General features: G+C 43.3%; 2 protein-coding genes across 4 annotated transcripts; one reads left to right on the top strand and one right to left on the bottom strand.

Moving 5' to 3' along the window:
• Positions 1–1,506: 1,506 nt before the first annotated feature.
• LOC139669023 (solute carrier family 22 member 2-like) lies at positions 1,507–15,298 on the top strand. Of its 3 annotated transcripts, none has more exons than XM_071549400.1 (12): positions 1,507–1,969; positions 3,452–3,555; positions 4,473–4,627; positions 5,422–5,590; positions 6,397–6,511; positions 7,045–7,151; positions 7,316–7,530; positions 8,926–9,034; positions 9,750–9,862; positions 10,843–10,942; positions 11,870–11,932; positions 14,579–15,298. In XM_071549400.1, exons 1-12 carry the CDS (start codon positions 1,559–1,561, stop codon positions 14,829–14,831), a joined length of 1,914 nt encoding a protein of 637 aa, XP_071405501.1. In that variant the 5' UTR covers positions 1,507–1,558; the 3' UTR covers positions 14,832–15,298. The 3 variants fall into 3 exon arrangements, with proteins under 3 accessions (XP_071405501.1, XP_071405500.1, XP_071405502.1); XM_071549399.1 differs by lacking the exon at positions 14,579–15,298 and adding an exon at positions 12,078–12,889; XM_071549401.1 differs by lacking the exon at positions 14,579–15,298 and adding an exon at positions 12,078–12,889 and having other exon boundaries at positions 1,511–1,588.
• A 493-nt stretch (positions 15,299–15,791) lies between these two features.
• On the bottom strand, positions 15,792–25,653 carry LOC139669022 (solute carrier family 22 member 2-like). The gene is made up of 11 exons (XM_071549398.1): positions 25,157–25,653; positions 22,956–23,059; positions 21,836–21,990; positions 19,572–19,740; positions 18,964–19,078; positions 18,752–18,858; positions 18,421–18,635; positions 18,060–18,168; positions 17,579–17,691; positions 16,419–16,518; positions 15,792–15,941 (listed from the first exon to the last, which is right to left on the bottom strand). Exons 1-11 carry the CDS (start codon positions 25,565–25,567, stop codon positions 15,887–15,889), a joined length of 1,653 nt encoding a protein of 550 aa, XP_071405499.1. The 5' UTR covers positions 25,568–25,653; the 3' UTR covers positions 15,792–15,886.
• Between the last annotated feature and the right edge of the window lie 1,291 nt (positions 25,654–26,944).

Here is a 26,944-nt window from a genome sequence, read left to right as displayed (position 1 = left end):
GCATATTTCAGTTTTGCCTAACAAAGGTGATAACCACTGCATCAAATATGTGCACTGCTGAGTAGTCTGCGCAGGTGGGTGCCAGATTTAAAAGCTGCTACTGCAGTGAGCTCCTTAGGAAGAATAGTCCATTCTCTGCTTCTGATGTAAATCAGACTTGAACAGATAGGTAACCTCTTCAGTTGTACACGGTCAAAAGTCTGGTCTTTTCTTAGCTGCAAAAGATGTTTATTGCAAAGTAGCAGTCCCATTTGTGATTCATGACATTTCTTAGATATACCAATCATTGTAACTCAACAGCATTTTTTATTCATAGCCCTTTAAAATATCACATTACTTATCATCTCTCTTTTCCTCATTTTTTAGTTTTGTGCTTCATAAAACTCAGAGAGGTTACTGAGTGCTCCTCAGGGAAAAATTAACCCAGGGAGAGCAGCCTACTCAGAGGTACCCTTCAGAACCACTAACCAAGATATAAAGTCATTAATCTGGCTTTGAAAGATTTGCAGATGGCGTAAATGTTGCACGTAGATGTGTTTTGTCCAAATCCACACTTTAGATGTTCAGCTGCACTGAACCTCTTCTAGCTCTCCATCATTGCAGGGAACAACATGTACAGATCTCATGCAACCATGGCTATGGGAACATGATATAAATCATTACCCTCAGCAAAGGAAGATGAGGCTGTGTCTACTGCTTAATCACACATTTACATATTAGCATTGTCTAATAAATTCACATTAAATAGCTGCAAAGTGTTCATGAGGTGGGGCTATAGTTTACAGCAGCCCCTACCCTCTGCCTCCCCAGGGTGTAGGACAGGAGGCAGAGGGCAGGAGGGGCATGCAAAGGCTGATGACAGGTCTCATGGCCAGTCTCAGCTCCCTGAGTGTGGGAAAACTGCATGTGAACCGCTGCAAGTTTTGTTTTCTGACTCAGAAATCCCAACTTGTACTTCACTGACTGGTCTGCTTCCTATTTGAGGTACAACACTATCCTTTAGCCATTAAGGGCCTAAAAGAAATCTGCCTTGTTATGTTTTCTCTGTGTTGTCTTCACAAAGCAGCATGCAAGCAGTGATATATGTCCACTGTAATTTTGAGGATAAGGTTTTTCAGTTGTGTACATACACACACACACACACACACACACACACACATATATGTATATGAGGAAGAGAACTATATTGGTTTTATAATATTTATGGCCGCTGAAAATACTGGACATCAGAATTACTACCTACCCCATATTGTGCAATGACAGACTCTCAGTGACAGCCTGAAATGGCCATAATCTAAGACATCAATCTTATATTTCAAGTGTGTCAGGTATAAAACAAATTAACAACAGAAGCAAAACAAAAAGCCTAAAAAGGTGTTTAGAAATGGCATTTGAAAAACAAAGGTTGCAATGCATGGCTTGACAATTGACAAAGTTAATTATTAATTTGTTTGTGAGTTTTGGCCAAACACTGCATCTGTTATTTAAGCATGCAGTGAAGGCCAAAGCCCTAGAAAGCAACAGAGGTGGATATTTTAATGAGCTGTGACATACGAAGATGCCAACCCTGGATGACTTTTTAGAGCAGGTAGGAGAATTTGACTTCTTTCAGAAAAAAGCCCTCTTTGTCTTATGCCTGCTTTCTGCCTCTTTTGTTCCCATTTACGTGGGGATTTTTTTCCTGGGATTCACCCCTGATCACCATTGCCGCAGTCCTGGGGTGACTGAGCTGAGCCAGCGGTGTGGCTGGAGCCTGGAGGAGCAGCTGAACCACACAGTTCCCGAGTGGGATGGCCATGGGGCCAGTTACAACAGCCGCTGCAGGAGGTACGAGGTGGACTGGAATGCAACAGGCATCAGCTGCACCGAACCCCTCAGCAGCCTTGTGGGCAATGGGAGCACTGTTCCCCTCAGTCCCTGCTGGGATGGCTGGGACTATGACTCAACAGGGAGCTCTCTCGTGACCGAGGTAAGACATAGCTTTTCCAGAAAAATCACTCATCTGCACAGCTTAAAGCTAGAAGATACTGGATTAGTAAATACAATCTGAGTCTGACTGCTAGTAAATAGTGACTGTCAGAACTTCATAGACACTTAGAGCAAAGATTCACATATATAAATAATGGGAAATTATTGCTTTTCCTGGGAGCATAATACTGCAATCTTGTCCTCAATAGCTATTCTCATAATTCATTATTTCCATCAGCAAACTGAGCATAACATCCCATAGCCCAAACTGAGGAACTGCACATTTGGGTGATAATACAGATACCTCACTTATAATGAATAAGAAGCAGAGGATGGGGTTACACTTGTCACATGATGCTTTAGTCACAGCACTATTTTTTTCTCTCAACTTACAGTATCTAAAATAGACAACCTAAAATATGAGAAACCGTGCAAACCACTATACTAACAGTCTAAAAGCCATTTAGAAACCTGAAGCATAGGAAGGACCTCAAAACAGATCTCTCCTACTTCTTCTTCAGCCCCCAATCTGTATTAGCTATACCTAAACCATGCCTAGCAGATGTTTCTGTAACTTGTTCTTTAAAAGGTGCAGTGTTGAATGCTTCACAGCTTCTTTGGGCAGAGTATTTGTATTTCCTTGCTTCACTATCAACACTGTTACAAAGCATGTCCATCTCATTTTCCCTCGGGACAGATGGGCTGGCGCAGACAAAAGCACTCCAGCTGTTCTCCACACCAGGGAAACAGAGCCGAGCTGTTTGCTATGGCCCCAGTAAACTTGTCCAGGTTAGGAAAAGACTGAAAAAGCAGCCAAAGGCAATCATGTTTCTTTTGGGGCTGAAGTCTAATTATACTTGAGTGAATATTTCCAGCTGTAGAGAAGTTTTTACCACTTTGCCCTCCTCCCTTCACTGGGTGCACAGTGGCAACCTGTTAATTATAAATCAAAAGCAAGTTCTCAATTATTCATTGACTGCAGAGGCAAGTCAGCCAAATTCTGGACCTTTTGCCAGTTCCAGTGAGGTGTGAGACAGGCATATCCTGGCTCCAAGCCAGAAAGGCTCATGGCAACAGCTCCATCTCTCTCACCCAGCACTGCTTTCATGCAGCAGAGCAATACACAATGTGAGACACATCTTGGCATCTTGGAAGGAAGCAATGCTCCAAATGTCCTCCAAATTTCAAGAAGATGGGTGGGGACAAGAGGGCGAGAATTTTCTAAACTTTTAAATGTATTTGTTCAGAGTTTCCCCTTCACACTCTCCTTATGTGTCATTATGCAATCATTTTCCAGGGTGTAACTTTTTCACAAGGTTTAGGAAAATCTGGACAAAATGTATTGCAGATGTCAGTTTAAGAGGTTAGAGTGTGTAATTTCTGGAGTCTGCTTTTTCATTGGTGTCATTGGTTTCTTTCCTCCTCAAACAACCATGGCATGTGGGGAATGTTCTTGCATTTCTAACTGTGGTTGCTCTTTCAGTTTAATCTGGTGTGTGAGGAGTCCTGGAAGCTGGACCTCTTCCAGTCGTGTGTGAATGCTGGTTTTTTTATTGGCTCCATGAGCATTGGCTACATAGCAGACAGGTAGGTAGTATGTAGACAGGTATGTGATGAACTGTTTCCTCTGGTTATCTGCTTTCTACATGTCATTGAACAACATTCATGATTTGAACAAAAAATGGATGCAATCAAAACCTGCTGAATTTGCACATTCACAAGTAAAGAGATTTTGTTTTCTTTCACAGGTACCAACCACAAAAATAGCTCAGAGTCCAAGATAAAATTTTAACTCGTGCACCAAGAACTATTTGCTCATCTTTGTGATAAATTCATTTCACATTAATTTTAACAATATCCAGATGGCTATGAATCAGTTCACATTATTGCAAAGAACAAAAGCCATTTACTTTGGCTTGCATTTATTATAATGGTACTTTTGCTAGTGGATATTGACTAATTTAATGACTTTTATAATTCATACTTTTCATTACGTATCTCTGTCAACTAGAAAACAAATGCTTTTCCAGTGTTCCAGGAAGCTTCTTGCTTTTGGAAACTCTTTTACTTCTCACTGTCAGTGAGTCACAGTGATACAGGGAATGACAAATTACAGGGAAGTACAAAACCCTATTCAAGAAGAACTTGATAGTCAGTCAAGGTTGATAAGAAAATAGGTAAAGATCACAGTTAGCAAACAAGATACCCATAAAAAGCTATTGCAGCTTTGAAAGATGTGCCGAGGAGCCATATCAGAGCATTCTTGAATTCATTAGCTAAATCATTAACCAAAAGTGAACAATGCCCTGAAAACACAAGACCGAGGAGTACCCTGAGTTTCCACTGAGATGGAAAATATTGCAAAGGGAAGAGCAGATAAAGACTCCTACTCAAAATGAACAGAGAAGGGGACAGGGACTCTCTCTAGCCTCTTCAAAACATTTTTTTGGCTGTCCTATCCTATCAAGGACTGAGGTTTGTTCTTTTCTTCTTTCCCTCTCCAGGTTTGGCCGCAAACTCTGCCTCTTGGTCACAGTCCTCATCAATGCAGTTTCAGGGGTACTGACAGCCTTTGCACCAAGCTATACCTGGACAGTGATCTTCCGCCTGATCCAGGGACTGGTCAGCAAGGGGGGCTGGCTGACAGGCTACGTCCTCAGTTACGGCAGTTTCCAATTACAACTTCTGGGCAGGAACCCCCTATTTAGCAGCAGGACTGACCCTCGCTGGTGCCATCTGATTTTCAAAGCACTGTGTATAACAAAAGCAGCCAGTGACACTGTACTGTTTACTGCCAAACTGCACCTCTCTGCTTAAATATAGGTGCTTATGGCCCAAGCTTGCACCAGCTCATAGACATAAATGGAAAAATTAGGAAGCAGCTCTGAAAACTAGGGAGTGTTCATGGCTGGAGAGCATGTGCCAAAATGAAGGGCAAGGTCTAGAGACAAGAACAGCATGAAAATATTGTGAAGGTGTATGGCACCTTCCTGGAAAAGGCAGCAAGCAGTGCTGTGAAAGACAACACTTGTGTTTTACAGCCTTGGTGCCAAAATGATTTTTGTTGTGCTGCTTCACATGCTTGGCAGGTAGGGAGACTGTTCCCTAGCCATATGAGAGGAGGGAGATGGAGGCAAGCAAGTGGCACCTGTCTTATTTTGCCATTCAGTTCTTAGAAGGAATGGAAAGCAACCTTTGACCTGTGTTGGTGGGTGGGATCCTGACCCCTTGGAAGGTAGGGGTAAAGTCCCCAGCTGAGTGGTGGAGGAGTGAGCGTCGGGACTTGCCTTGTGATTTACATGAGGGACCAAGACCAGCCCCGCTTTCCTATTCAAACCCATGGCACAAGGACAAGCTAAGCACAGGGCCTACATATGGTCTCAATTGACAGGAGTTATGTTCCCCTGGCTGTCCAAACCAATCTATTTTTGCTCATATGACTTGTCTTCCCAGTTGCAGAATTCGTTGGCTCAGACTATCGGAGGGCAGTGGGTATAACTTACCAGCTTGCCTTCACCCTGGGACTCCTCGTCTTCACTGCCCTGGCTTATGCACTTCCACACTGGAGGTGGCTCCAGCTTGCAGTCACACTGCCAAATTTCTTTTTCCTTTTCTACTATTGGTAAGTGCCTCCTCTTGCAGGTCCCAGCAACATCAAGCCACACCAATAAAACCAGGGGACTGTAGCTGAGAGCTGAAGTTTCGCCTTAGAGATTGGCTATAGCACTACATGTAGGATTTCCCAGATGATATTGGATGAGATCTGGCATTTTTCTGTTCCCTCTGCCCAAAGGTTTACTCTCAGTCACCTAAGAGCAAGGGACTACTACAACATGTTGTAATGTTTCTGTGTTTGGGGTCCTTGTCATACACCAAAATATGAATCTTTATTTCTTGAACAGTACTTCAGCTACTGTGAGAAGGGATTTTTTCTAATCATTGATTATAATTATTCTTTTTAATGCAATCAACACTTTTTTTTTTTATAAAAATTGAGTGAAAGTCCTCCTTAGAAAATTCCATAGCTAGATCAGGAAATGGAACTGGGAGGGGGTTTTAGTTTGGTCTTTTTTGAAAAGTTATTTTTAACGTGGAAGAAACTAAGGATCATATTTACAGCTGTTCTTTTTTATATCCACAGACTACTAGCTATTTCTAAAATATGTCAAGACTATTCATGTCAGACTAATGTTTCCAAACAATAAAAACTTGACTTGGACAAAAAAAAAAAATTAAATTCAGGCTACTTTGTCATTCAAGTGGAGCACAAATCAGAGTGCAATAACTGACAGCCAGTTCAGTACCACCTGTGGACCCTCAGTACACCTTGGGATTGTAGACTGAGCAACTCAGTTCCATTTTCATTTTTCATGTATCAACAATGTGCATTTTCCCTCCCTGTAGCTGTCGTGCCTATATGTGTTGCAGGTGTCTGCCTGAGTCTCCCAGGTGGCTAATAGCTCAGAAACAAGATGATAAAGCTATGGAAGTTATTAAGCGCATTGCCAAGGGAAATAAGAAGAATCTACCTCTTTCTTTCCAGGTGACTGCGCTGCATTCGCTGCACATATGCCAGCCTCAAGGAAAATAAGAGTTTAGGACTTGGGTTTAGAGTAGGAAGCAGCCTAGTGGTTCAAAATCACTGCAGTTTCCTAAAGAAAAGGCAAGAGAGTTTTTGTTTCTTTGAGTGCCTCAGACCCTCTCAGAGCATATTTGGGAAAAGAGTCTTGCAGAAATAGTCAGCAGATAACAAAAATTCGTTTTTTAAGTAGCATCAATCAAGAGGAAAGTCACCAAATCACATGACTTACAATTTCAGAACAATCTTATTCATTATTTTTCTAATCTCTGCTTCATACCATACACATGGCTACACAGATATAAGGACTGTCTCTATAAATCTTTGTATTTCCTTTCCCCAAAACACTCTAGAAAAGTTATTTTGCCCTCAGTTATTTAACTGGTAAAACAAAAACTCTCACCCTCCCATCAATCTAGAGGAAAATACTGATTACAGTGCTCACCAACCTCTCTCCTCTCCACTGTAATCTCTTGTCCTGTCACTTATGCTCCTAGAATTTCAACTGTGAAGATGAAGATCAAGAAAAGTTGAAACCTTCATTTCTAGACCTCGTCAGGACACCTCAGATCAGAAAATACACATTCATTTTAATGTACAGTTGGTAAGGATGGGAAAGATTTTGCAGCTCAAATGGGAATGTGTGATTTAGTGCCCTTAAATCACCATCATTGATTCAAGCCTCTTTTACTCCTGACCAGCTGCAAATCTCGGTTCTTTGCTCTCTCCCAAAGGGTTGGCTTCATTTGCACCTTCTTCTCTGCCCAGGTTCACAAGCTCCATCCTCTACCAGGGGCTCATCATGCACATGGGAATAGCTGCTGGGAACATGTATCTGGATTTCCTCTATTCTGCTCTTGTAGAGTTCCCAGCTGCCTTCATCCTCCTGCTAACACTGGATAACATTGGCCGTTGCTACACCTGGGCTGCAGCTAACATGATGACTGGGGCTGCTTGCCTGGTTACAGCATTTGTCCCAGACAGTGAGTTGTGTAAACCTCCTCCAACGAATTCCCTCCCTGACTCTTGGTTGTTGCTCTGGAAAACAGAAAACAGTCCTTGCTAACCTGGCCCATGTCGCTATTGCGATCCAGTGAAGGCAAACACCATAGAAGCAAATTTATGTCCCACCCTCAGCATTTATACCTGCTAATAAAAGGCTGATGAAATGGGGTGAATTAAATTTCTGAAATGGCATCAAATCAGATTGTAAGTCTGCAGGTGCAATAGACCATGTTAAGTTCACAATTTTTATCTGTCCAAAAGTTTGGATTTGAATACACAAGTAAGGGATTTCATCCAAAAACCCTGTGTTTTCTGTTTCTCAAAAAGAAATATATACAGGTACATGCACGCACTTAAACACCATCTGGGTACAGTAGGTGCTTTCTGCCAACAGTGCTGCTGCCATGAATGTGGGGTGTCAAACAACCACAGTGTCAGATATTTGGCTTTGATTTAGTTAAGCTTTCACTCCAAGACCATAGTCTCAAACCAATGTGTCACTTCAGGGTCACCAAATGAGAAGTCTTTCCTTTTGTTTTATGGAATTATAAGTAGGCTCAAACTACAGACATACAGTGCCATGCAACTATGAGTTCACAGGGTACAAAACCAAAACCACTATATGTAAAAACCTGAAAGTGTCCAAACAATGGAAACTCAATTTAAGAAGAAACTGGGGAGTGCAGTGGCTATGCAAGGTACTTCTGGGCTCTGCTGGGAGAGTGCAGGAGTGGGAGTCCTGTGCCCCACAGCTGCTGCCTGTGCTAGGGCATGGGGCACAGTAGTGCCTGAGTGAGCACCTCACACTGGGGACAGGTATGAACAGTTTGGGATCTAAAAGCATACATGGACAGAGGTGTCCTGAAATGACTCTGTGTGCATGGTTAGGATATTTGTTTATTTGCAGCAGACATCTCTAGCTCCAGGTGTGAAAGGAATTATAATCACACACTGAGAGGCAGGGAGGCAGCACAAACTTTTCCCAGCATGAAAGCCATCTGAAGCCTCTGTGCAAAAATACAGAGTATCTTGCTGATCAGGAAGATTTCAACTACCAAGTCATGCAGTTTTATTGCAGGAAACGAGTAGTGTCCTGCATAGACTTTTGGTTAATGCGGTGGATAACCCAAACTACTTTGTATTGATTTCTCATCCCTGTGACAGCAACCTAGCAGAGTCTCGTCTTTGTTATTTGCTTGAATCACAAGACAATTGCATTATAAATTCGTGATTGAGTAAAACAGAACACCATCATGTACTGTCCACTTGGCATTTCATGGCAGAAAACTTAAATATTTAAAGCTGGTTTATGTCAAAAGCAGAAGAAAACCACAGTTTTGTATCCAACCTCAATGTGCACTATGTCTTTCCAGCTCTCTATTGGCTTAAAATGACTGCAGCTTGCTTGGGCAGGATGGGAATCACTATGTGCTATGAAATTATATGCGTGGTAAATCCTGAATTGTATCCAACATTTCTGAGGTGAGTGCACCACCTTCTGGCACCAGGTAAAACACTGGGTGTTTCTCTGCGACAGACCAAGTCGGGCTCACAGCTGAGGATTCACTGCCATGGAAAAGTAATTTGCTTGTGTAAAACTATGCCTTAAAAAGGTGAAGGAGAGATGCTGAGTGGTGCAGCAGAAACCCATCTCCTTCCCTGGCCAAAGCCCATTCCTCAATTCCAAGCCCTTCACTGAGGCCGCAGGTTTCTGAGGGGATGTGTAAGAAACCTTCCCAGACACCTTCCAGGCTCCCCATCCAATGCACCTCAGTGAACGAGCAGAAGTCAACTGCTCATTGACATCTTCAGTATAGGGCTAGTCTTAATGTCTCACCTTGACTAACTCTTCCCATGCTCACCCATTTCACATTGTGGTATGTTTCTCCAGCAGAACACTTTGCCTGTACTCTCTTTTTATTATATTCACCCTGACAGGGGCCAGGCCTTTCTAAGTCTCTTCCTAAGTCTCAGGGTGTTATCTGTCTTCTCCTCCAAAATGCTCATGGCCCATCCTTTCTCCCTTCAGATGCAAATCCTGGACAGGGTTCTGGCCTGCTCATCCTGGCAGCAGGGGCGGGTGAACCCTTGTGGGTCCTGCTGGGGCACTGAAGTACAGAGTTGGTCAAGGCACTCCCAGGCAGAGCTGGTGATGGGGATGTTCATGTGTGTGTGTGTGTTTGCATGTGCATTGCAGGAACCTGGGAGTCCTTGTCTGCTCCTCCCTGTGTGACCTCGGTGGGATCATAACACCCTTCCTTGTATACAGACTGGCAGAGCTCTGGCACGAACTACCCCTGATCATCTTTGGTAAGAGAGCTGTGAGATGGGTTGGTTGGCCAAAGCTGAGATTAATTAGTTTGGTGATCTACTTCCCATCTCAAAAACCAAACAAAAAACCAAACAAAAATGAAGAGATGCAAACACATGTGTACACGTGTAAGATACAGCTTGGTACGTCTGTTCCACCTAGGTGTTTTTTAGTGATAACAAAGTCACCCCTTAGCCCATCCTGTAGTGAAGGAGACCCCATGTTTTTGGGACAGCCCTTTCAAGCTTTGACTTCTTCCTGCTGAGCCCTTTCCAAGGGAGAAACATCTTTGGGTTCTGCCCCTCTCACAGGCAGCCTGGTTAGTTGACCTGAGCTCCAAGCAGGTTGACCTCTTGTCTACCTGCATAAAAGTCAAACTCCACCTCCTGGTGCCCATTCTGTTAAGGAACCCATGGCAATTTAGGATGTCAAAGGAGCATGTCAGCCCTAATGTTCAGGTTGCTATCTTTAAAGAAGGGCTGCCTTGAATGTCTGCTACTGCACATATTCAAACCAGTGTGCCTGCATGCACCATCTGCCCTCAGTGTGGTCATAGCAGGGTCTAAAACTAACCAGAAGATGAAATTGGCCAGATGGACTGGTAGTAGCCTTTCATGCATGTCCCAATCCAGTGCAAAGGGGGGATGGCAGCTAGCCAGTGTCACCTCAATCCCACGTCAGCTGGTCAACCAGAGACAAAACCCGTTTTCTTTGCACTGTGCACCCAAAGCAAGGCAGCAAGGCAGCCAGGCCCCCATGGGGTCTGTGCCCCAGGACTCTGATGAACCTCAGAAATATCAGCAATTACTCTGAAAAATAAGAATCATGTAGGTAAAAAGCCAAGTGTTATTATCGTTTCGAGGAGTCCTTATTCTATCACTGGGGGAGACATGCCTCAATGAGAATTAATTTGTGACTTGGAATTAAACATGGGCATGACCATTGCATTGCCTTTGTGATCCTTTTTCTGTGCTTGCAGCTGTGATTGTTCTAATAGACAGTGGCTTAGTTTTGTTACTACCTGAAATGAAGGGAAAGGCTCTGCCTGAGACCATTGACGATGCTGAAAATCTGCACAGGTATGATATTAAGCAACTTAAGAACAGAGCAACTCTCCTTTACATATGCAAAATCTGTAAATCTCCATTTATTATACATCACTGAGGATCTGTTGAGTTTTGTTGTATACATATAAATACAGAGGATGGCTGATATCAGTATCAGGCTCTGGGCTCTCCTGTATAATCCTACCAGAATACACAAACACCATACATGTGAGCTAGACTTTAAGAGAAAGTGTGGAGGCTGGCTTTGTGGACCATCTAAAAACATGAATCTGTGAAGGGACTACTGCTGTCCCCAGAGATGCTCCTGCTTGACAGGGACAAAGCCAGCTGAGATGTGGTTTTAAATATGGGGAGCAGTGCAGTGAACATCCTGTGGCTTCAGTCCTTTCGCCTTGTGGAATGACTCGCACTTCCTCAAGCACCTGCTAGGGCGAGGATAAAGCTCTACAGATACTGAAAGCGTTGCTTGAATTTACTGAAGCTCAAGTGAGGCCAAAAGATACTTGGGGTAAAAAACTGGGTGTGGGAAGAAAAGGACCTAACCTCATCAGAAAGAAATGGCAACATAGCACAGGGTCTGGCAGGGAGAGATTGACTCTACAAAATGTTATGAAAATCGTAAGTGCAACCATACACTTAGATGTTACTTTAGAAACCACCTCCATGAAGAGTTTTTACAGTATGAAATGCCAGAGTTGAAGTTACTAAAGGTACCATTGGGATAAGACTTCCAGACAGCAGCATAGCTGCAATAAGGCCACAGAAAGTCTCCAGTTTACTCCTTATTCTTCTGCTCCTCAAAATAATCTAACCTCATTTGAACAATTTGAGACATCCGTTAAATCTAGATTTTAATGAATGCAAGCATATGGATTACTTGGTGGATCATGCTGTTATGCACCAGGAGCATTACCTGCCTTTTCACCTTTCATTCTGCAGGCAAGAGAGAAGTAAAGAAAAAACCATTTATCTCCATGTTCGGACTTCTGAAGTTGCCTCCAAGTAAGGGCCCATTTTGCCCTGGATCTGCCTTTGCTGGGGCAGGAAGGCAGGAGGCAACTCACAGAGCAGCCTCAACAAGCCCAGCCCACGTGCAGGGGATGAGACATCCCACTGTGGTGATCTTTTCTCTGTTTCACTCTCCCAGCTGCCAGCACTCAGAGACTTGGGGACTTCCTGAGCCAGAGGTTGTCTGCTTACATTTCTGCTTCACTCCCTCACTGACTCTTCTTCTGCCAATTTTTCTGTTTGCCTTCCAAACACATTCATGCTTCTTATGTCCTAGGGCATCTGGCAGCAGCAACGTGTATGGTGCAAGTAGGAAATTCATGAAGGAACACTTTTATCTGCTTCTTACAAAACAAAAAAGCTCTTTGGGCTGCTCAGTCACAGTTCATTTCTGTAGTGAGCAGGAGTGAAAGCAGGAGCCCAATACTCCTCCTCCAAGATGTACCTAGTCCTGCACAAAAGCAAGCATATAGGCAGCAGCTGATTTACTGTCACAATTCCCTCTACATCCCTTAAAATCTTGGTGCCATTGGTTGGTCTGTAGCTCCTGATTCCCAGCAGATCAGCTTTGTGAGACAGTTCCTTCCACCCACAGCAAACACTGCCATTGCAGAACCCCCTTCAGGATCCTGGGACATCCCCAGAAACCCCTCTTCCTCCCTAGTTTGCTCCCCTTCTTCCAGACAAATAAGTACAAAAATAAGCACTTGTAAATCCAGAGTGGCTTTTAAGCTTTGCAATTTCAGAATTTGATGGGATATTGGGCAAGCTGGAAAGTGAAAAGGAGGACAATGAGGATTTGAAGGCCCTGAAGCTTACAACAACATCATTGTTAGGGATCAGTGACATGGTAGGCAGAGGAAGCCTCATCACAGACAGCCCCTGGGAGCAGCATGTATAGCAACAGGACTCTGTGGCCTGCATATTAAAGCATATTAATGTTTGTGTTTATGCATGAGTGTTTTCTTAATGCCCTGAGTTGGGTTATTTGCATGGCCAAACCCAAACAGCTGGAATGAATAAGGACTGAGCCAGGGGAGAAAGATGAGTCAAAAAAAGGATATTGTTTTGAAGGAAGATAGTAACATACTGGAAAAATCACTGCTGCAGTGCCTTTTGACAGTTGAAGAGTCATTTCCACAGCCTTTGAGAAGCACTTAAAATGTAATTCAGGTCATATTCATCAACTTGCATATATCCCCTGGATCTGAGTTTGGCTCCTGACCAGTTCTAGCTGTGGGGAAAGGCATAATTTCTTAACATTTTAAAACATTAACAGGATGACACAGTGCCATAGAATAGGGGTGAGACTGGAGCACTGAAGTGTCCAAATAAAAGCTATGCTTGCATGTTGGCATTTGGATTTAAGTGCTGACAGAGACAGCAGAGGAAGAGAACAGTGCTTAGAAAGGGCTGACCTTGGCCACAAAATCATCTGTCCATCAGATGATGCCATAGAGAACACCAAAATCTTTGTAAAAGTAAACCATTCTTCTTTCCAAAACACCATTAGTGAAGGCTGTCAAGTCCCCTGAAACATGGAGATTTTATGTTCTCTTTAGGCATAGTTCTTCTAAATTTCAGTTTTAAGTTCTTATGAGGGACAGGGTCTTTTTGCAGGGCCAGTTCCACTTTCACAAACCTGGACACGGCCCTGTTTGCATGCTCTCTGAGTTTCCAGAGTCAGATGATGGTAGGCACTGAAGAGCTCCTTCCCAAGCAACAGGGATAGCCCTGCCACTGGGCTGGTTATGCTCCGGGAAGACAAGTCTCAGATGCTGTTAAGAGGAAGGGAACCTGGCAAACTTTTATCTAAGGCAGGATGTGAAGTTGTCTCATGGTCTGGAGGGGATCCACTCTTAGTACCCACCCAGGACTGTGGGGATTAAAACTGCAAGTGACACAGTTTAAACAACAAGAGATAAGGAAGAGGCTGAGAGAAGAAGCAAGCTGTGGGAACAGGATGTGTTTTGATAATTTCTCATGAAAGTAAAGCTGTATGTGGAAAGTGTATGATATCCAATTAGAAACTGTGATGAAGCCCATGGACACAGCAGTAGACCTATGAGAACTGACCAGGGGAGGGAATTAAGTTATATATAGAGTAACTTGTAGATTGAAGTGCCTTTTTTATGTGTGACCTGTGGATTAATAAATTAGCTTTGTGTGTGACATCTGTGGCCCTGTGCCCTTTGTCCACTATGACCACAACACAGAACAGAAAGCCACTCCACACTTTGAGAGCAACCATCTGATTTTACATGTCTCTTAAATTTCCCAAGTCCAGGAAGAAGTCCATGAGTGGACAAAGGTCACCAGCAAGGAAACAGATGAAGCACATTTGCTCTTTTTCTTATTCATTTTCTTATCCAAGAAGCAAATTCCCTTATCACTTATAGGTGACTGCAAAGCAAAGGCACACCAAAGCCTGCAAAAGCTACTACTGTGGCAGCAGCAGTGCTCATGGAAATAAAAACCAGTGCAATGGGTAAGGGTCTTGGCAGTCAGGTTTTGTAGTTACTCATTTATTCATCTTAGTATTTGCTTTGCTTTACTTGTTACTGCCTCTCCCATTTTCTTCCTGCTGAGTTCTTCAACAGGTTTTCAGTCAGCTGTTCTGACAAATTTCTTTTATTGCAGAACAGAGATATCTCTGCCACCACAGCAGCACACCAGCTCTAGAAGACACAAAATTACATCCCCATTGTCCTTCTTGCCTCTCTCACAACCAGCTTGTTCCCCTGTGATCCTGAAGCAAACACCCATTTTGCAACTGCCCAGGCCAAAGTCATGTCCTTCCCAATCTGTCCCCACCCTTCTCAGGGCAACCTTGTCATGGCCCTGCTTCACTGGACATGTTTCCCTGCCCTTGAGTCCCTCTCAGCAACATTGAATATTAACTGAGTCTCTGGTCAGCTGAGAGCAAGCCAAGGTCACCATACTGCCACACTGGGAAGCAATCCTGGGGGAATTTCATCCTGCCTGCTTGAGTCCAGCAATGCTTTGCTCAGCTGAGAGCTCTCTCCTTGCAGATGATTATCAAAGGACAAAGTATCTCATACCCTGGTCACAGTATCCTTATTGAAAACCAATGTTCCCCAGCAGTGAGTGCGACCAGCAACACAAACAGAGAAGGGGAGTCACGGTACCCTTGTTCTTGTTTTGCTCTGCAACCACAAGTCTGTTACAGTTGCTCAGTGGGATGGACTAGGAAACTTGTGAAAAGTGCTAGATATTTCCTGGAAGACCCAGTGCTGTCCCTGATGCTCCCTGAGGCACAGGATCCCTGGTCAGGGTACTGCATGCCCCCAGGCCTGAATCCAGCTCACTGCAAAGAAATGCCCCTGCAGGGAACACTTATAATGCTATTACCTCATGAAAGATTATAAGACTTTCACCTGTGCACCCCTTTTCAAACTGTAGAGTTGCCACATGCCCATCCTTGTAAGTATCCATCCTTGTTAATAGCCAATAAAATAGGAGAAAATAAAATAAACTTTTAAAAAAGTCTGTGCAAATATGTTGCATGTTGCAACATGATTGAACCAGATTTGTAGTCACCTTGATTCCACAAGAGATAGGTTTCTTTTAGATAATGCTGCCCTTTTGTAAGAAAATACAAAATCAGAATGCACAGAGGCTTACAAAAGTTTTGTTGGGATAGATCCCACCATCCCCAAGTTCAGATCTCTCCCCATGTTGCAGTACACACAGCTGGTGCAAGAATTTCCCAGTCCTAAAATATATTTATCTTAGTGTACAGAGTGGAGAGCAGCCATGCAGCACTAGGGATAATCTCATCAGAAAATCCTAAATATCGTAAATTATGTAAAAAAAGAGAGAGGCGGACATAAAACTTTTGAGAGAGTATTTATTCCAATTTGCCTTTCCACGCTACTTCCCTAAAGCAGACTAACCAGCAAGAGTTGCACCTTCTTCAGTCATGTGCTACTCCGATGTTTGGATGTGGAGATAGATTGTTTTAGCCTTTGGAGCACTTTGCCTGCAAGTATAACAAGACATCAACATCAACCAGGAATTAAGGTGGTCAGTGAGCACTGAACTTCAAGTTCTTTACCTACTCTGCCTCAGCCCCGAGAAAATGAGTGTCTATTGCTCTAGGTTTGCTCTGGCTCCTCAGTAGGTACTGGTGCTTCATGCACCACATGTGAAGCTGCTATCAAGACTGCCCTTTTTCTATTCCACTGTTAAGGTTTTTTAAAACACAAATAACATTTATATTGGTGTTGCAGCGCATTTGAGAGACTAGTGCAGTTACTCACAGGCCAGTAAAAACGTTTCCAGATGTCTAGGAGAACATGTGCTAAAAGGAGTCTAAAATCTGTCCAGTGAGTCTAGAAATTAACTAGCAATTTCTTGAAAACAAAGAAGGCAGTCAAGTAATGCCAGGGCTTTCCCAAGGGCCTCTGGACAGAGTTTTTTGAGCAAAATCTGGTAAGAGTTCATTTTCATGACTAACCTGTGAAAGTTCTCAACATCCTCCACAGTCTCGGGCAATACTCTTCCTTTAGTCTCAGGCAGAAGCAACACTAATCCACCCGCAATCAAACCAAGAACAGCTTCAAATCAAACAGAGGAAAAAAGACCTTATAAGCATAATCCAACCACTGACAGAAAGGACTTGTCAACGACATTTTATTTACTTGTTTATACAAGATGTGCACCTCAAGTTTCTTTATGACAAACTACTGTGCCACCTCTGGAGGATGTGGCTGCTATATGGAGACAGCAACAACCCAAGTTCTCTTGTGAGTTATGCACGAAACTAGGACACCTCAGACTGAACAGATAATCCTTCCTTTACAGAGGAAAGAACCCTTTCAAGAGAAAGAGTATGCCAGAACACACATTCTATTTTTATGGTATCCACAAAAGATTAGAAAATACAAACAGGATGTATTATCTCCTAAACAGTGTGATTAACTTCTCCACTGATAACTTCTTTTACCCAGTTTGTACTTATTTGGCATATATATTTTAATCTATTAAGCACCCTTCTAGATACCCTGTCTGTTAAAAACTGCATATTTCCATTTAAGACATTTTTCTATGGACAATGTGCTGATCTAATGACTCAGAAAAATGTTGTAGACTCTGAACTGAGAATTCAGGTCACTATCCTGCAAACACTTAGCTTGCTTTTTCAGTGTCTTTCCAAATAGCTGGAGAATACCCAGTTAACAGACTGTAGGAAAAGTTGAAGCATAAAAGCCATACTTATGCTCCATTGAATAGGTAATTCTGGAGTTATGTGTCATTCCAGGGTTTGGCTCCTGGACTGAGACATAATATCTCACAGAAGAACAGTAATTCTTCAGATCTGAATCCATCAAATATTAATCTCATCAATTTTTTTCTCAATTCCTTACCATCAATCAAACCTATATTCACCTCTGACTGACTTCCTTTAAAATGCAAGGAGAAATAATAGCGGTATAAGAGACATGAATGCATAAACAAGCTCCAGGTTATCATAACCTGAAAGCTACAGCTTTATAGATAGAAAGGGGCTTCTGCTGAACTTACAGCATCTGCCTTGGTGGGTTTTCCCTCCCTTTCAGCTCAGGTCCCACTGCTGCACCCTGGGAGTGGCCAGCAAGGAGGTAAGGTGGCACTTACTGAAGACAATCAGTGGCAGATCATGCCAGATCTCCACCAGTCGGTAGACAATGAATGGGACTATGATTCCACCAACATCACACAAGGAGGAGCAAACCATCACGCCGAGATTCCTGATTCAGCAGCAAAGCAATCATGTTAGTGTCAGACTACTGCAGTTGAAAGGGGAGGGCTCACAATTCCGACCCTTGCACAGGACAAATCCCAGCACTGTGTGGGAGTTCAGATCCCTCACCCATCCTGATATTCCCAGCTTTTCCCTTTATTTCAGTCATGTGAGTTTTCCCCTGTTTAAAAGTACTTTTGTTTTCTATATTAAGCTACCTTTTTAAAGCATTTTAGTTGTGCTTTATGTGTTTTAACTTCAACAGTACTTGTGTATCTCTGACACATATGAGGATAACTTATCATAAAATACAATATACACATCAGCCTCAAGTGTTTCCAGGCCAAATGCCAACTATGGGGAGGATGCACCTACCTGATATATGTTGGATACAGTTCAGTGTTTACAAAGCAAACCATTTCAAAAGCCATTGTGATTCCCATTCTCCCAATGCAAGCAGCAATCACTTTTAACCAATGTATATCTACAGAGAAAATGAATTCAGCACATTTAAAAGGATCACAGTGATTTAGCAGGTGTCAATTTATATGTGTTATTTTGGTGAACCTCTGATCGCACGTCAGTTGATGTTTTTAAGGGACCTTATTTCATCTTTGTGAGGGAATAGGTACAGTAAGCACTGCATATGCAGTGGACGGGGACACTTGCAAAGCAGCATGCAGGACCCAGAAGACAGGGTAGGAAGTGTCCACAAGGCCTCATTCAGGTGACTTACCCTCAGGGATCAGGGCTGTGGCAAGGCAGGCAGCCCCAGCCACCAGGTTTGACACAGCCCAGGGGTAGCGCCGCCCAACACGGTCAATAGTGGTGATGATGATGAAGGCAGCTGGGAACTCAACAAGAGCTGAATAGAGGAAATCCAGATACATGTTCCCCCCAGCTATTCCCATGTGCATGATGAGCCCCTGGTAGAGGACGGAGCTTGTGAACCTGGGCAGAGAAAAGAATCTTAGATTTGTTAGTCAGTCAGAGAACAGAGATCTGTGTCCTGAAGGAGTTTCCAAACCCACAGCTTCAAAAACTGCTCTCCAACATTATATTCTTACCAGTTGTACATCAAAATGAGTGTGTTTTTTCTTATCTGTGGTGTCCTGACGAGGTCAATTAGTGAAGGATTCTGCTTTCCACAATCTTCCTCTTCAAATTTAGTATCCTGCGGAAGAACCAGTACATAGGACATTAAGTTTCTACTTGAAGAAACTGATGGAAGGTACTGTTGTGATGCTTACTTACATGCATAAGCAAACTCTGAGCTCACCTCAAAATGGGAAGGCATCTTTTTCTGATTTTTTTTAGCCATATCCCTGACAATTTTCATAGCTTTGTCATTTTTTCCTTGAGATATCAGCCACCTAGGAGACTCTGGGAGACACCTACAATGTGAGTGGATGACAAACGAAAACATTAAGACCACATAGTTCTTCCATGTACAGAGACTTTGGAGAGAGTGCTTTGATTGAATACAGGCAGATAGGGATTTTGGTTAGTTAGGTGAGTTTTGTATGTTACTCCCCACTCCTCCAATCAGGAAAACTAGAATATCCCATGACTGACACTGGAACAGGAGCAGTTGAGGGAGTAGCTTTAGTCAAAGATGAGTTTACTAAGGATAAATCAGGGAAGGGCTTTGAGTGAGGGTAGTGTTATCATCTTATCCATCCCATCCACCACAAACCAAGATTCAATAAGATCTCAGATGCTGAGAGTCCTGTATTTCCCTCTCCTTTTTGCTGTGAACTGACTCTTTGCATCAAGAGGTGTGCACAACCAAAAAGGAATGCCAAGTCTCTCTCAGTTTCAAGCTTCAGGAAGCAGAGAAACTATTTTGTGGGGTTGTGAGCAGAGTTACAATAAAAGCCCAGTTACCAGTAGTAGAACAGGAAGAAGCAGGTTGGCAGGGTGACAGTAAGCTGCAGCCATCGCCAGTGAGGGATGGCATAAGCGATGGCATCGAAGACCAGGAGCCCAACGGAGAAGGCCGTCTGGTAGAGGATGCCCACTGTCCTCCGGTACTGTGGACCAACAACTTCTGTCACTGCAAACATGCACAGAGAAAGGTGAATGCCATGACTGCTCAGTGTAGGAGTAACTTGCTATGTGGGGACACTGGAAGACCAGTGCCATATTAACACCTTGAAGAAATCATCTTGGTAATCATAGGCTCCCTGGCATTATGTCTCCAGACAAAATCCCCTGATACTTTCAGGTTTGCTTTTCTGTCATCCCAAGTACAGCAGAGAAGAAAACATTGCTTTGGTCTTATACAGGCCTGACACCAGTACTACCCTCTGTCATAGAGTTCTCCAAGTAAATCAAGCTTTTGTCAAAGTGCACAGATGTTATTTCATAAAATCTAATGCTAACATACACAGTGTATCCAACCCAATAACAAAGCAGAATATCTTGTTTCCAATGTGCTGCCTTTCAGCCTGCACCTCACTCCAAGCATACAAGAAAAGCCTGTACCACAGAGTGGCTCAGAGCTCCTTGGTCAGGGTGGCATCACAATTCATCTGCGCTTTGCAACTCCACATCACAGCATAGACCCACAGGTTAAATCTTGTTGATATGGAGTTAAAAGTAACTATTCCAGCAAGCAGCACAACTGCACTCAACATTTTGCGTCCAGTTGCATGATTTCAAGAAAGTAAACTAATTAGGAAAAGAACAGAAAGCAGTTATCTGGCACCTAAAGGAAGTGCTGGGTTTTGGAATTACAGTTTAACTAACACTGCTGGGCCAAACAATACATAAAGACATCTCAGGCTCAGTAGGACTGAGACAAAATCAGATGAAGTGTAGGCAAGTGCCCCAGGAGAGCAGGATCACTGTGTTGTTTCTGTCCTCTTACCCTTCCCTGGACATTCAGTATTGGCCACCCTTAGGGAAAGGACATTTGGGTGACATCTTTTTCATGAGAGTTTCAAGAGAATCTAGAATGAACAAGACATAACTGAGGAAAAATATCAGGATAGGGCAAGTCATTGTCCTGAAAGGGACTTGATGTTCTGAAATGGCATAATAGTTGCCCAGAGGAGTTTATGATTTAATTTCTGCCTAGAAAAGATTTAAGAGGTCAAGAGAGCATGTAGAAATGCACAGGAAAGAGCAATCACGTTTTAGCAGAAGATAGTCAGGACTGTGGGATAGGTGCTTTTGTTTCATTTACATCAGACATCTGGATAACTTCACTAGCAAGATGTTCCCACTACAAGACTTAATGGAAGTTTAGGGCATTGACCTTTATGTTTTTACCACTATCACAGTGAACTGCATCACTTGCAGCTATTTGGTAGAGCTACCTGACATTCTATCCCACATAAGGCTCTATCAGTCAGCATTTAAAATATTTAATCTGCTGCTTGAACGATTTCTTGCTGTTGGATATTTTGGACAAGAGATTGAACTCCATTCCAGAGAAATCAGAAAATTCAAAGGAAGCTCTACCTTGCACTAGAAAAAGGTCCTGAGGTGGCCCCAAAACCCAACCCAGCCACACAGCTGAGCTTCACCACGAGACACAACTGGTGCAGGGCACTGGGAGAGGCATCAACAGAGGTTGGGTCCTCACATGGCTTAGTCTCCACTCAGGCAAGTGGATACACACAGACAGACAAACACTTTATCAGTAAGTACAGGCAGCTCTTCAGTTATTTTTAGGCTGTGTAGCCTCCGTTTGGCCTTTAATGCTCTTTGTGCCATAAAAATGCCTCAGATTTTCCCCACCCTCTCCCTGATTCTTAATGGCCTCCTTTGCTGTCATCCTGTCTGTGACCAGGCTTGAGTGGCTGTAGTCTGCCTGGGTCCATCGCCTTCCCCAGCCAGAGCCCAAAGGGAAGAAAAGAAGCCCAGGTGCCCAGATGTGCAAAGGTGAGCTGTGCCATAGGGGAAAGCCTGTCTCAAGGTAACAGCCCTAATATAACACCACTTGATTGAGCTTTGAAGGCTACTGTTGTTTCTCCCTAATGACGGTCCTTGAAAAAGTCCTGAGAAGTCAGAGGGAGAAAACTCTTTTATAAAACACCATGGAAGACATTTTTTAAATAGCTTTTGTTGAAGTTTTTTGGAGTTGATCTTTTTCCTTCATCTTTTGCAGCTAGTCTTGCTCCTGGGAGAAGTTCTGAACTCACCCAGGATGTAGCCTGCAGTCCAGCAGCCCTTGCTGACCAGCCCTTGCAAGAACCGAATGATAACTATCCACAGGTAGGTGGGCACGAAGACCAGAAGGATTCCACAGACAATGTTTGCAAAAATTGTGGTTAAGAGGCAAAATTTACGGCCAAACCTGGATTGAAAAATAATACATATGAAGCAAACCACTAGTCATGAAAGCACAGGTGTTTTAAACTAGTAAGAACTTTGTGTATCTTTGGGGGGAAAAAATCCAATTTTGTTATGCAAGGGATAGGGACATTTCTTTGCTCATTACTCACTTATCTGTTTGTCTATTTTATGAAAAATTCCTGTGCCAGTGGCTCTGCAATTCCACAAAAACTTTCAGGAAAAACAAAAAAACCCCAGTCCCAAGTTTACATATATTATATTGGGATGAAAAATAAGTTGATATTACTATTCTGATATTGCCATGCACACTAGATTTACAAAGGGTTTATATATCACAGCCTTAGTCTTCAAAACTCTTGTATGTATGGGTCTCCTTGTGAGTGGGCTGCATTTCACAGTTGGAACAACTACTCAGAGCCTGCTGTTTTACCAGTCCTGGGCAGGCAGGGAACAGGCCTTCAGATTTCTCTTTAAGAGCAGAAGTTGTTTCTCTTTAACCCCAGGTGCCTGAGCTAAGGAGTCTGACTCTGCTGGTTCTGAACAGGGAGCTAAAGGGATTTCTGCTCATCTGGCAATCTCTGTGCCAAAAATTTCTAAGATTCTCCAAAGCAAGATGTTCCCAAGCTTCAGCCACACAGAGTGCAACAGATCAAGTGGGAGCTCCAAACCAGTGTTTCCTGGCTTTAGTCAACACCCCAGGGTTCTGATGTGGCACAGTGGGAAGTTTGGGGTATATCATACTAAAATGGTCCTTGCACACTTTGCAGAGCTCGCTGAGTAGATCTGTACCAATCATCAGGTATAACCTAGGAAGCAAAGTACTTGCTCCTCATACTGTGACTGAACATCCAGGTGGTTGACCTTATTTTGAGAAAAGATTATATCAGTTGCACAACCTTTATCTAAGTTTAGCTGCTGAACACCAGTAAGGGTGGTCAGATGGTTTTACAGTCAGCTCATACATACCTGTCTGCAATGTAGCCAATGTTTATGGAGCCAATAAAAAAACCAGCATTCACTGCAGACTGAAAGAGGTCCAGCTTCCAGGAATCCTCACACACCAGGTCAAACTGAAGAAGCAACCACAGTCAGAGGCAAAAGAATGAAATGAGTTGCTGGTTCACATCCAGAAGTCCTTTTCACTACAATTAAATATTTAAACTTGTTTCTGGGTCAATGCCTGTTTTGCCAGCATACTGAAATTCTACTAACTTAGCCAAGTGTCCAGCATTAAAAACTGAAACAAGCCCCTGAGCAGTTTACTGGTATTTCCCATTTATGTCTCATCTCTCTCTACTTGAAAAAACATATGTGAGTTATTACCTGTCAAAATTAGTACCCTAACTTGTGTTGGCCCTTGTTGATCAAATCATCATGGATCTGATAATCACAGTGGGCCTTTCAAACAGCTTTTTTTGTAGCCTTTCTAAGCAGTTCTTATTGCCTCATACCCTCATATGGCACAGTGGCTCCTGTGGACCCCTCAGGACTAAGTATGATGCCTTTACTGAAAGTATCCTAGATGCCTTCAGAAGCTTGCAGTGTCCTGCTTCCAGAGTAGCACTGGCTCCCTGGAGGAGGGTGGGAGTATCTGCATCTGCCCTGAAGCCACAGCATTTTCCCTCTGCTCTGGTCTTTAGCTCAACTACCTTGTTGTATGCATCTGGAAAGTGGGTATTTTGTATCCAGAACCAAGCCTTATACCACATGGGTATCCACATATATTTGCCGTCTGGTCTGACTTGTCATACCTTGTAGATATACATCAAAGCTACAAAAAATCTACTAAGTTACTTCAAAACCTCTCAATATGACTGAAAATCCCTTGCCATCCTGCTGGTAGCTGGATTTAATTGCATGTAAGCATCTGAACACAAAACCATATATTACTAATGGTGCTCTGTGGGACTTCCCATGAGATTATTTCATATGCAAATTTTTCCTTTGGCCACAGTAACACACCTTACACTGCACTATCCCTTTCCTTGCTTAGCTGTCAGAACAATAGTACAACATAACAGAGCCTAAGAGCTTTCATGAAAACAGTCACAACCAGAAATTCATTGACAAAATGCACACAGACGTGTGTGACATGTCTGGTTACCCCCTGAAAGAAGTAGCCCATGGGCCTGGCCTTGCACCCCATTCAGCAGGAAAGGGACGACAATGTGAAAGCATGATTGCATGAAACCACACAGACTGCAAGTCTTTAGCTTGCCACAATCCCATGAGATGATGGTGGGGTCATATGGAGCCTTTTGCAGCAAGAGGTACCTGCTGATCTGCTGCTGTGTAGAAGGTCTGAGTCACCCTTCAGTCAAGGTGCCTCGCTTCCTCACTTTAATATCACACAGCCCATACCTTGCTGAAAGAAGTATGCTTACAGTGCATCACTTTATTTCTAGTTCCAACTTCTCAAAAACTATACATTCTGAAGTTCATAGAGCACCAATGTATCTGCCTGCTCCTGTGTTTGTGTTATGGGGAATACTGGCTTTGACCATTTCTAAAAATTTGGAGGAACTTTCTGTGATGAAATCAAGCTTGTCACTCCAGTTACTGGCTTATTTTTAAAGTACATAAACTGCTAAAGAACAGCATGTAGCCTAAGTACTACTTTAAGTTTATTCGCAGCCCTTCTGAGAACTCAAAACAACCATTGGCTTTTCTGCAGTTTATTCCTGACTTAAGCTGTTTAACTGTAGGAAGCAATTAGCTTTTCCCTTGCCCTGTCTGCCATTCATTCCTATTTCAAACAAACTTTAAAAGGCTTTATTCATTTAAAGAAAAAAAAAAGGGAGGGGTGGGGGGAAGAAATGAAGACCTTTGCATTGGTGAGTTTTGTTTGCAGTGCTGCAAGCTGCACTGTTTACACACCTCCACCAATCGGATCCCTCATGTGACAGAAGTTTCTTTCAGAACTGGACTTTAACTGCCGGGGGATTTATTTGCTGAAATATGCTTTGCTCCCCAGCTGGAGACATAAACCTCCTGAGCAGCCAAGGTAACACTCCAAAGCAAGGACAGAGGGAAGATGACTTGTGAACACCACAGCGCAAGTTCACAGTGAGAGTTGATTCTTTCTCCAGGTAATCCAACCCTCTCCCACAACCCTCAGCTTGCCTGTAACAGAGGGGACAATGGAAAGGGGACACATTTGTCTTTACCTCAGTCACGAGAGAGCTTCCTGGAGAGTGGTAGACCCAGCCGTCCCGGCAGGGACTGAGGGGAACAGTGCTCCCATTGCCCACGAGGCTGCCAAGAGGGTCAGTGCAGCTGACATCCGTGGTGTTCCAGTCCACCTCGTACCTCCTGCAGCGGCTGTTGTAACTGGCCCCATGGCCATCCCACTCGGGAACTGTGTGGTTCAACTGCTCCTCCAGGCTCCAGCCACACCGCTGGCTCAGCTCAGCCACCCCAGGACTGCGGCAATGGTGCTCAGGGATGAACCCAAAGAAGACGACACCCACATACACTGGGGTGAAGGCAGCAGAAAGCAAACACAGGACAAAAAAGGTTTGCTTCTGAAACCTGTCGAATTCTCCAACATGCTCTAAAATGTCATCTAGGGTTGGCATTTTGGCATCAAAACCACCTCAATAACCTCAACAAGGTCCTCTCCGCAGCACTGATACATTTAGTTGGCAGCAAAGCTATTTAAGTTACAAAGACATTTGACCAAAAGTCAAGACTAACTCCATAAATTATTAAACTACATGTTGCAAGCTTTATTTTTTAGGTTTCATTTGAAATCAGACCTTAATTCACCCAGGGAAAATTTGCACTTAGCCCCTAAACAGAGAACTTACATGTTCCTTTTCTCCAGAAAAGTCCTTAAGTGCCACAGCCCTTTAGGTTTTTTGTGGGTTTCTGGGGCTTTTTTGGTTGGTTGGTTGGTTGGTTGGTTGGTTGGGGTGGGCTTTTTGGTTTGGTTCTTTTTTTGTGGGCTGTTTTTGTGTTTTTTGTGTTTGTGGTGTTTTGAGTCTTTTTTTTAATTAGGCTAGTCAGCTCCTCAAATAATAGGCATTTTTAAGGAGCAAAGATGGAAAATTCCACCAACATATGAGTTTAGTGCAGGGTGGCTGGGCACCACATACGAGCAAAACTTATTAACCAGGATCTGTAAAGAGTAGGTAAGTACACTGTGAAGAAGTGTCTGTATGTTGAGTCATGTGGCAGGAAGAGCACAGTTTTCCTGAAAACTCTGGTATTGTGTGTCTCATCCTTTACTCTCCACAATTCCATTTCCAAGGAAAACCTCTCCCCACCTATACATCAGGGAATGCTATTGTCACCTGACCATTATTTTTGCAGCGATATGAAAAAGCATTCACTACAGAATTATGCACTGGGAATAGCTGTGGGAAGCCATAATTACAATAGTTATGGCCAAACCAGCTGATTTTACCACAGAAGACCTGTAAGACTTTAGGCAGACTTCACTGTGGGCACCTCAAATCAATCCAACTGTATTAGGCACCCAAGGGTAGTTTGTCCTGCCTATGGACAGACACCAGCTTCTCCTCTACCTTTTCTTGGCAACAGTGCCTTCCATCAGAAAGAAAAGCATAAGCAAAGGTAACATTCTGAAGACAGAAAAAAGGTGGAAAATGGCCTGGAAATACAGTTGAATAGCTTGGGCAACAATGAAAACAGAATTTAAAGACCTTATCTCAATATACTCCAAAAAATAAACCAGTTTAGGCCATTCTGGCACGGGGATTGAAATAGAACCAGTTCTTCACCTGGTCTCATAAGCCACAGAGGCAACCATGGCCTAATCAGCTGTGAAAGCTGCTTTGCAGACCAACCCTTTAATATCATTCCCCACACTGGACAGATGTGCTTTCTCCTCTCCTACCTCATCTTTTTCTTCATCAGGACCACCTGTGGCAGGTTAACAAGAGCAGCTCTCCTGGGGCCACTCAGAGCTGTGTTACCCCAGGCCCAGCAAA

Source organism: Pithys albifrons, chromosome 2 (genome assembly GCF_047495875.1).
Source record: "Pithys albifrons albifrons isolate INPA30051 chromosome 2, PitAlb_v1, whole genome shotgun sequence".
NCBI classification, from domain to species: Eukaryota; Metazoa; Chordata; class Aves; order Passeriformes; family Thamnophilidae; genus Pithys; species Pithys albifrons.
The sequence above is the reverse complement of the archived record's forward strand: the minus strand, read 5'-3'. Positions and strand labels throughout refer to the sequence as shown.

Bases quoted from the DNA above. Each gene is read 5' to 3' on its own strand.
- LOC139669022 (XM_071549398.1), bottom strand. From the start codon at position 25,567: ATGCCAACCCTAGATGACATTTTAGAGCATGTTGGAGAATTCGACAGG. The intron at 19,079-19,571 runs GTAACTGGGCTT...CTCACATTGTAG, and splicing joins TTCTTCCTGTTCTACTACTG to GTGTCTCCCAGAGTCTCCTA. The intron at 18,169-18,420 runs GTAAGTCACCTG...TTTTCTCTGTAG, and splicing joins CACAGCCCTGATCCCTGAGG to ATATACATTGGTTAAAAGTG.
- LOC139669023 (XM_071549399.1), top strand. From the start codon at position 1,559: ATGCCAACCCTGGATGACTTTTTAGAGCAGGTAGGAGAATTTGACTTC. The intron at 7,152-7,315 runs GTAAGGATGGGA...TTCTCTGCCCAG, and splicing joins TTCATTTTAATGTACAGTTG to GTTCACAAGCTCCATCCTCT. The intron at 9,035-9,749 runs GTGAGTGCACCA...TGTGCATTGCAG, and splicing joins TTGTATCCAACATTTCTGAG to GAACCTGGGAGTCCTTGTCT.